Here is an 8,910-nt window from a genome sequence, read left to right as displayed (position 1 = left end):
CCCCCCCACCAAGATTTGAAAGTATCTTGTCCCCTTTATTGGTCCTTTGGGTCAGGTGTCAGCCAGGTTAGCTGAGCTTCTTAACCCTTTACAGGTAAAAGGATTTTGGAGTCTCTGGCCAGGAGGGATTTTATAGTATTGTACACAGGAGGGCTGTTACCCTTCCCTTTATAGTTATGACAGGATTGAATGAAGGATTTCTCCTTTCTCAATCACAGAGTTGTCAGTACTGCCTTCTGTGGCCCCTTCATCATCTTGAGGGGCAGTGAAGAGCTGGTTTGCCTGGTGATGTGGTGGTGATGTGCCTGGTCTTTATTTGGGAGTGAGAAAAGCACAACATTCTCTAGCAGTCTCCTCTAGTCAGTACTAGAGAAGCACTAATCCCTCTCATCCTTCCAGGCAAAGGAAAAGTGCTACATTAAGAATAGCTAGTATCAGGAGCAAGGAATTCAATACAGTTAATGGAAATACAGTGTGTATTACATCTCCTCAAATCTCTTGTCACATTGTAGATTCAAGCTATCCATAAGCAGAGAGAAATGGTAAATAAATCCTGGGAAAATTTCTTAACTCGAACGTCAAATTATGAGGCTTTAAAGGTAAGAATTTTTTGGGGGAGGGAGGCGTTATATTGGCAATGTTGTTATATCATTGAACAATTCCAAGCAGTTTTATTCAGTATTGAATACCAGGATATTACTATAGAAATTACAGCTGGACTCAAATCTGATTTAGTAATGCTCTAATAGTAAGTAAGGCTCAGTGGTTAGTACACTTCCCTAGTACTTGAGAGACCAGGTTTGGTTCTCTGCTCCATTACAGATTTATTGTGTGACCATGGGCAAGTCATTTATTCTGTCTGTACCTGAATTCCCCGCCTGTTAAATGGGGATAATATTACATCCCTAGGGGTGTAGTGAAGATGAATACATTAAAGATTGTGAAGAACTTTTTGAGATCTACTAATAAGAAGTATATAATAGCTAGGGTGTATTATTTTTATTCATAAAACATAAAAGAAATGCTGTTCTTTACTGAAGACAAAGGCTTCTTGTCAGAGCCATGCAGTCACTAGTAACCCGACTGCTCCTCGATTTCCAGTCACAAAGTGGAGATGAGCACTCTCTCTGCAAGTACAATCATTCTCACGTGCAAAAGCAGATACCAAAAAGAGAGGCTAAAACTGAAAATTTGGCCATCATTGTGTTTTTTTGATAATCCCTCCCTTGGTTTTTCCCACAGCAAGTATCTGAAGATAACCTGAGGCTTGCTAATCTGTTCTGATACCAAGATCACTTTTATTGTGTGCAGTATTTGCATTTACATTTCAAAAAGGACATCCAGAGTAGAATCCAAAGTAGGACAATCAGACTAATTTGGGGACTGAAGGAAATTATTGACAATGAAATATGTCTATAGCCAAATCTGTTCATTCTTGAAAAGAGACACCCGAGTTAAAAACTGGTCTTGGTATAAGTGTACCAAGTACAGGCATATAGCAGAGATCTAGGCTGTGATCTTCTCGGTCTGTGTGGCAAGGTGTAACCTGCAGTCATGAATTGAAACTAAGTGAAGAATAAAAGTTGACTATAAAGAGAGTTTTGTTTTTTTTAAACCTCCAGGCTCATTAGCTAGTGTGGGGGTTTCCAAACTTGGTTCGCGGCTTGTTCAGGGTAAGCCCCTGGCAGGCCATGAGGCGCTTTGTTTACCTGCGGACGCTCAAGTAAACAAAGCGTCTTGCGGCCCGCCAGGGGCGAACAAGCCGCAAACCAGGTTTGGGAACCCCTGAGCTGGTGGATCATTCTGTTCAGTCAGATATTGGCTCTGCAGCAAGTCAGCCTATTCTGGGGAATGTCAGCCCACCATGCAAATCCAAAACAACAAAAGAAAAACTTGCATGTTGGGAAGGTATTGATCAGTCTGGGACACCACAGCTCTCATGAGATTCCTGCCTCTTCTTCCCCTCAACTACTAATTCTAGGTCTGTCATGTCCCTTCTGACCCTTTTCTCAGCCTGTATTAATGCTTAACTTTTACAAAACCCTATCTCTGAGGTAGTCTGTAGTATCATTTCCCTTTCAAAGACGTGTAAACTAAGGAATAGAGAGGATAAAAGATTGTCCAAGAGCAGAAGTTGAGTGGCTGAGCTATAAATAAAGGCCCAGATGGAGAGGAGGCAGGGCAGGAAAGCACCACGCAGTGGGAAGAAGCGGGGGAGGGGGAGGGTGACCAGACATCCCGATTTTTATCGGGACTGTCCCGATATTTCCTTCTTTGTCCCGCGTCCCGACCGGGATTCAGTCGGGACACTGGACAAAAAAGCAAATTTGCCCTCCTCTCCGGTGCTCACGCCCCCCACCCCGACTCCGCCCCCTCCTTCCCCCATTGGATTCCTCCATGGAGGGAGGAGGGATGTGTGGAGGGGGGATGGAGGGAGGAGGGTCGGGCATCTACCAGGAGCGCGGGAGGGGAAGGGAAAGTTGCCGCGGCTGCCGGGGGCTAGCTGGGCATGGCCCGGGCTGGCTCTGGCCCGGGTGGACGGCGCGGACCGGGGGCATGGGCCGCCGGAGACACACGGCGGAGAGGGGCTGCGGGGGCGAGACTTGTCCCAGGCAGGGCGGCCGGCGGACAGGGGCGAGGAGCCGGCCGGGGTCCCCTGAACCCATAAACTTCCCTGCCGCTGCCGGGGAGCCCCGCGTCTCTCCCACTCGGCTGCGCTCCAGCAGCTCACCCAGCCGGGAAGGAGCCGCTGGAGCGCAGCCGAGCGGGAGAGGCGTGGAGCTCCCCGCCGGCGGCGGGACGTGCCACATGTGCCCAGGGCGGGCTGGGGGCGGGAGGCTCTGCGGGGCCGGGAAAAGCCCCGGCTCCTGCCCGCTGCCCAGCCTGGAGCCCCGGGGAGCCCCTCGGGAGACCGGCCGCCGCTGCGGCTCTGCAGCGCGCGCGGCTGGGGAACTGTGTACAATCTGGCGGCACGGCTGGGGCCTGCTAATGCCCCCCGCTCCTGCGAAACTGCTTCTTTTTTTTTTGCTCCGCCGCCATTTTTTTTTGCTCTGGGCCCCCTCCCCCCTCCCGCGTCCCGATATTTCATCCCTGTGATCTGGTCACCCTAGGGAGGGGGGAAGCTTGGCTGCCGCAGAACCAAGCTTCTGCCTCCTGCCCCCGCAGGGGAGAGTGGTGGGCGGGGGGGGGCTGAGTGGGGCTGGGGGCCGGGACCGCGGCAGGGAGCTGCGTGCCACTCAGAATCGGCTCGCGTGCCGTGTTTGGCATGTGTGCCGTAGGTTGCCGACCCCTGGGCTACACTTACTCTGTTCTGTCTTTTTTTTTTTTATCTCCTGGCTGAAATACCAAATTGTTTTGTTTTCCAACAGATTTTGATGAATCAGCTCATATTACAGACTTTACATTCTCATTATTCATACTTTTGTTAAAAGTAAATAGAAATGACCCTTCATGTTTTATTTTATAATACTAATTACATGTTCTCTGTCTGGTTGCATGTGGTGCGGTGCTGAGTCTCATAAAAATAACTCTTACTTTGCTAAATATCCTTAGAAAGCAAAAAGACTTCAGGAAAAATCAATAGACGCTTCTAGATCAAAGTCAAGACCACAGAATGCAACGCTCCACTCAACTGAAATTAAAGGCCTGAATACGACAGTAAGTAAAGTTTCCAGGCATTCAGCTTAACTCACAATAACAAGCTAATAGAAATAAAATAGTGTAGTTTAGGCTCAAGAGTGAGTGAGTTAGTTTTTGTTTGTTGTTTTTTAATGTTAGGCTCCCTGTCCATTACAGAAATGAGTTGATCTCAGTCTATTCTATCTTTTGTCCAATCCCCTCTTTTCCCAAGTTGCTTTAAGAAATGTCCTTGATGACCAGACCCAAGCATGTGAGGTTAAAGTACTGTGCCTTTTTTAGCAGAAAGATGTCTATTATGAATGCACATGTTTGATGCTTCAGAAAAGGGTTTTTATCACAAAGGCCTTTTCCAGCAGTGTGGCTTTTACTCCTTGAGCCTGCAAAGATCATGAAAGAGTCCTGAAAGCATTCTTGATGGAAGTTAGTCTTGTCTTTTAGGTAGATGTCTGCACAGAGCCCCACCCAGCATAGTTAGTAAGCACCACTTCTACCACTGTAACACATCCACAGGCATCAGGGAATTGAAATTGGTCAGAGAAGGTCTCTGTGATCTGAAGCTATTGTAAAGAAATTCAGGCATGTAGGCTCTACCATTTATGGGTCAATCAGGGTCCAGACACCCCAAGGGGAGAATAGGGGTTTTGAACTCCAAAGAATAAGCACTTGAATCAACTGATTGTATACCATGTTATTGTGCATAAAAATATGCCAAGTAAAACCTTTTATGACTGCTTGCAATGTTCTGAACTTGATGGTCATTGAGATATGTATAAAAACTGTGGCTATGAATCTTTGTATTGATGTGTATATACAATAGTATGTTCATGTCCAGTACTACAATTTCAAGTACACGTTATAGCAAGGAGGAGGGGATGGCAGCTCCTGCCAAGCCAGTTATTTTACACAAAACTAACTTCAAGTACCCATCCATTGCCCAGTTAGAAAAAAATCATTGGGAAATGGGAAAACACTGAAACAACTTGAAACGGAAAAGAAAACCCCAGACTTGGAAAACTAAGGACTTCTAATGTAATGCTGACAGACCCCGGTCATCGGCGAGCAGGATAGAACCGGGGACATTTGGAGCTTAGTGCATTAGCCTTTACCGCATGAGCTAAAAGCCAACTGGCTGGTAGCTAAGGCTGTAGAGCAGACTCATTTTCTCTCTCTCTTAAGTGGTCTCAGTGCCACTAGATGGGACAGAACACCACACCCAAAAGGTGTGTGGGTTACATACACACTACCACTTATGTCGGTATATGTCACTCAGGGGTGTGAATAAGTCATCCCCCTTAGTGACCCAAGTTACTCTGACCTAAGTGCCAGTGTGGACAGTGCTATGTCATCAGGAGAGCTTCTCTGCTGACATAGCTACTGCCTCTCACGGAGGTGGTTTTCTTATGCTGACAGGAGAGCTGTCTCCAGTTGGCATAGAGCGTCTTTGCCAGACGCTCTACAGCAGTGCACCTGCATCGGTGGGTCATTTCCCCTGTCATGAATCCCCATAACCTGAGAGAGAGGGGAAAAAACTGCAAACCCTTACAAAGGAAGGGATTTGAAGTGAAGGACATCCACAAACTCAGGGCCAGCCTGTAGGCAGAGTGTGGTCTGTGGAAGGCTCAATTCTCTCTGTGACAGAGGGTATGCTGAGAAACTGTTCAGAGGCAATAGGTAACTTATATTAGAAAATGGAATTTAGCTAATATGGAAATGTAAAGGCTGAAGTTGCGTCTTTGTTTGTTTTCTGTGTAACTTGTATGTGTTTTCTTTTTCTTCCTATTTCATCTTTGAATCTGATTTTTTTTTTTTCTATCTGGGGGTTTACTTTTAAACCAAGCAGGTATCTGTTGTGCAAACTGTGTGGAGTGTATGTGCCAAAGTGAACTGATAACTGGGGGCAAGTTTCACTATTTCAGGGGTGAGGAACCAGAGGGGAAAAGTCTGAGCACCTGGTAGATAAAAATGCATGGTAGACTGTTTTGGGGAGACTTGGAACTGGTAGGACTTTTGGGATCACCCTGCAAAGAGTAACTAGGCTGGTGGAATCCACAGTGAGACCTTTATGTTTGTAGGTTGGTTACTGGTGTCAGGGCTCTGAGCTATAGCAGCATATCATTAAGGCACCCAAGGTAGGAGGTCAGGCAGTGGCAGAATCCATAACATTGTATACAACCAGTTGATTCACTTGCTTAGTCTTTGGCATTCAGACCCCCTGTACTCCCCTTGTGGTGTCTGTATCTTGATATCACAGGAGGACTTCTATGAAAAATTTGGAGAAACCAGGACCTTGTGTCTCTGTCACCGGGAAGACCTGTGCAGCTCTTAATGACTTCAGTAAGGACTTCCTTTCCAGTTATCCATTCCTTCACAGATGTCCCATCTGATGTGGCTGAAGACAAAGTCTTTGGAAAAAGAAAGTTCAAGTTTAATCCAGTCTTTTCCCTTCTCTTTATTATCTTATATGAGTGTGTGTGTACAACTACCTCTTCCTCAGAAGATTTCAGATGTTTTCAGGATCTTCTTGGGAGCATGACAAAGTCTCTGTGTCTTGAAATCTTGACAGTCCAGGAAAAGACTTGCTATCTAACATTTTGAAGTTGAGATGAAAAGAAGAAAATCACCATTCCAGTCAGTGCTTCATGAAGGCAGCTCAGGGCTTCTGACTTACTTCTGTCTGCTTCTATACCTGTGGGGTCCTGTTGAGCAGAGAAGATGTAGCAAGTTCTTTTAATGTGGATCTTATTAAATTTCTTAGACATGTTGCCTTGAATTGTTGTTCCAGCATCTGCAAAAAAATCAAGGAGAGATGAGTCCATGCTACAAAAAGAAAATAAATTTAGCAGTAGAACGTCATATTCATCGGCAACACCGCACATGAGAATTACAAATTACACACATTGCTGGCAATCTACAGATGGTATTTGTGGAACAAGAGTCTCTCTGCACCCAAATCCTTCCACTAGAATGTTCTCAGTATGTGAGGAGGGAGGAATCTAGGATGATTGTTGTAGAAGGCCAAATATGGTCTAAAGAGCTCCATATGTTGTTGGTTTGTTTGGTGGAGACTACAGTTAGTATCTGCCATTCAGACCTAAGACTTCTGAGCTTTCCCCTGAGGTCTCCAGTCCAGGATAGAGGATTTGCCATTCCAGTGCTTTAACCTGTTCAGTTTAAAGATGGCTAGTATAATGGAAAAACTGTGGGTCTCTAGAAGACCTAAAGATCAAAACAAATCTCATCTAGAAGCCACTCCACATCAAACTCTTATCCCATCCTCCCTCTCCCTCTCCCTCCCCCCCCCACCCCCACCAGGGATCCATTACAAAACATTGAATGTCTAATGTTTCTGAAGGCAATAGATGAGAGCGGTTAGAAGAGTATCAGAGAAACAGGTTCTAGTCTCCTTATTTCCTTATTCTCAAGGCATAATCAAGCCTGGTGGAGAGAGTTTGTGGGGTGATATGATGCACTAACATATATAACTAGGGATTCTGGGAATCAGTTACAGAATTATCTTCGACTATAAACAATGGAAATACTGCTCTCACCCTCTTTTATAAACCAGCCTAAGGAAGCCAGTTGATCAATAAATTACAATCCACATGTTTACTTCTTCACTAAAATACTTGCAACACAGCAAATCCAAATAGCAGAATACATTGCACATCTTATTCTTCTTATGAGAACTTGATTTTCTTTTCTTACATGCTAAAGATCAGACATAAAGGCTGAACAGCATAGTGCATCAAGAAGCTGTTCAACCTACATTATTGATAGAATAATGATGTATATTGTTTAAAGAGTATTTTGAGAGGAGGTAGGAAACCTTCATAATGCATCTCCAGCTTCTGAGTAGCATTTTCAAAAGACAGGGCCTGTGATTTAACTCTCATTTCATTTTAAAGACTAATATGAATGTCAAGCCATTTGTTTTGTTTTCTAGATTGCATCTGGTCGCTTGGTAACTGTAGAAAGTACACCTTCTGAATTAACTGGAGGGCCTCTGGCTGACACAGACCTTGCTCTTAGAAAGCTCTCTGTTCGTGGAGGAGCCTTAAAAAAGATCAAAGGAGTTAAAGTGTTGGACCCATTCAAGAAAGATTCAGTATCTGTAAAGTAAACATTGTCCTGTACTGTTTCAGACAGTGCTTTGTATTTTTTAGTTAATATATTTCCAAACATCATTTTGTAAAATATAATCTATTTGTATTTCTTTGGCTAAATATATAGAAGATCTTGATATTAATTATTATAGATGAAAATATATTTTTGCTTTACAAAAAATGAACATCCCAATGTTCATGAATAAAGAATTCCATGCAGTATGTGTTCCAGAGGTTCATTGATTCTGATCATTGAAGCCAGCTGTGCTAGGCTCAGTTTACCCTGACTCAATAGCTGGCTGGATATGCCTAAGTTTCCCCTGTTGGTACCATAAAGTACACAAACTTCAGAAACCAGTTGTCAGCTTCCAGGTGCAGAGTGGCCCACTAACTCTCTCATGCAAGTGAAGATACTCTAGAATATCCTGCTCTCCCTAGATTTTTCAGGCCTCCACTGGTCTTATTCCATCAGTTCCTTCCCAGACAATTGCCCAAATTCCCTCTTGGCAGAGAACTGTGCCAGTCCCACCCGAGCCTCTTTGGAGAGACCTCCCTAGCCCCACTGGTCCCCTGCATGAGCCACAGTCCTTTTTATATGAAGTGGAAACAGCTCAGAGGCAGCATATGAGGTGACCTGAGCAAAAGCCAGTGTTTTGGGGCCCTAACCCCTTACACATCCAGGTCTCCTGTGCCACTGATTGACCTTGCAATTTGTAGCTATCACAACACTGCAGCATAAATTGCTTTAACTGTGTATAGTGTCTGTCTTTCCCACCCACAGGGGAAATACAAACATTCACTGTGTAAAGGGGTAAAGGAAATTAGAAAAAAAACGTGTTTACTTCTCTAGAACTTAACCACAAATTAGTCCCTTTGTAATTCCTAGGAAGAGGGTTTTTTCTGTTTGTGCTTTTCTTCACAATCCAGTGGTTGTGTTTTGAATGGAAAGAATTTATAGGGTGCTGTAGGCAAAAATGAAGACAGACATTTGTTGAAATATCCTACTTTAATTCTATATAAAGAAGACTGCAAAGGAAAAAATGACAAAATCATGTACACAACACCATTAATTGTAATTAATCCTCTAAGACCTCTCCACCTTCCCTTGAAGTCAGTCACAGTTTCTCATATGGAGGGGCAGTAAGCATGGGCCCAAAATGTTACTTTG

General features: G+C 44.4%; 1 protein-coding gene across 1 annotated transcript in view; it reads left to right on the top strand.

Moving 5' to 3' along the window:
* The window catches only part of CFAP69 (cilia and flagella associated protein 69), a 45,954-nt gene extending 38,027 nt beyond the window's left edge, over positions 1 to 7,927 (top strand). The window contains exons 22-23 of the mRNA XM_026649336.1: positions 3,553 to 3,657; positions 7,583 to 7,927. Coding sequence (XP_026505121.1) covers positions 3,553 to 3,657; positions 7,583 to 7,759 — 282 coding nt within the window. The 3' untranslated portion in view covers positions 7,760 to 7,927. The remainder of the gene's footprint in view (positions 1 to 3,552; positions 3,658 to 7,582) is intronic.
* Positions 7,928 to 8,910: the final 983 nt, after the last annotated feature.

The sequence above is a fragment of the Terrapene carolina genome, unplaced genomic scaffold, assembly GCF_002925995.2.
Source record: "Terrapene carolina triunguis isolate 2854851 unplaced genomic scaffold, T_m_triunguis-2.0 Scaffold84, whole genome shotgun sequence".
Taxonomy (NCBI): Eukaryota; Metazoa; Chordata; order Testudines; family Emydidae; genus Terrapene; species Terrapene triunguis.
Note: the sequence above shows the minus strand (reverse complement) of the source record. Positions and strands in the feature narration are given on the sequence as shown.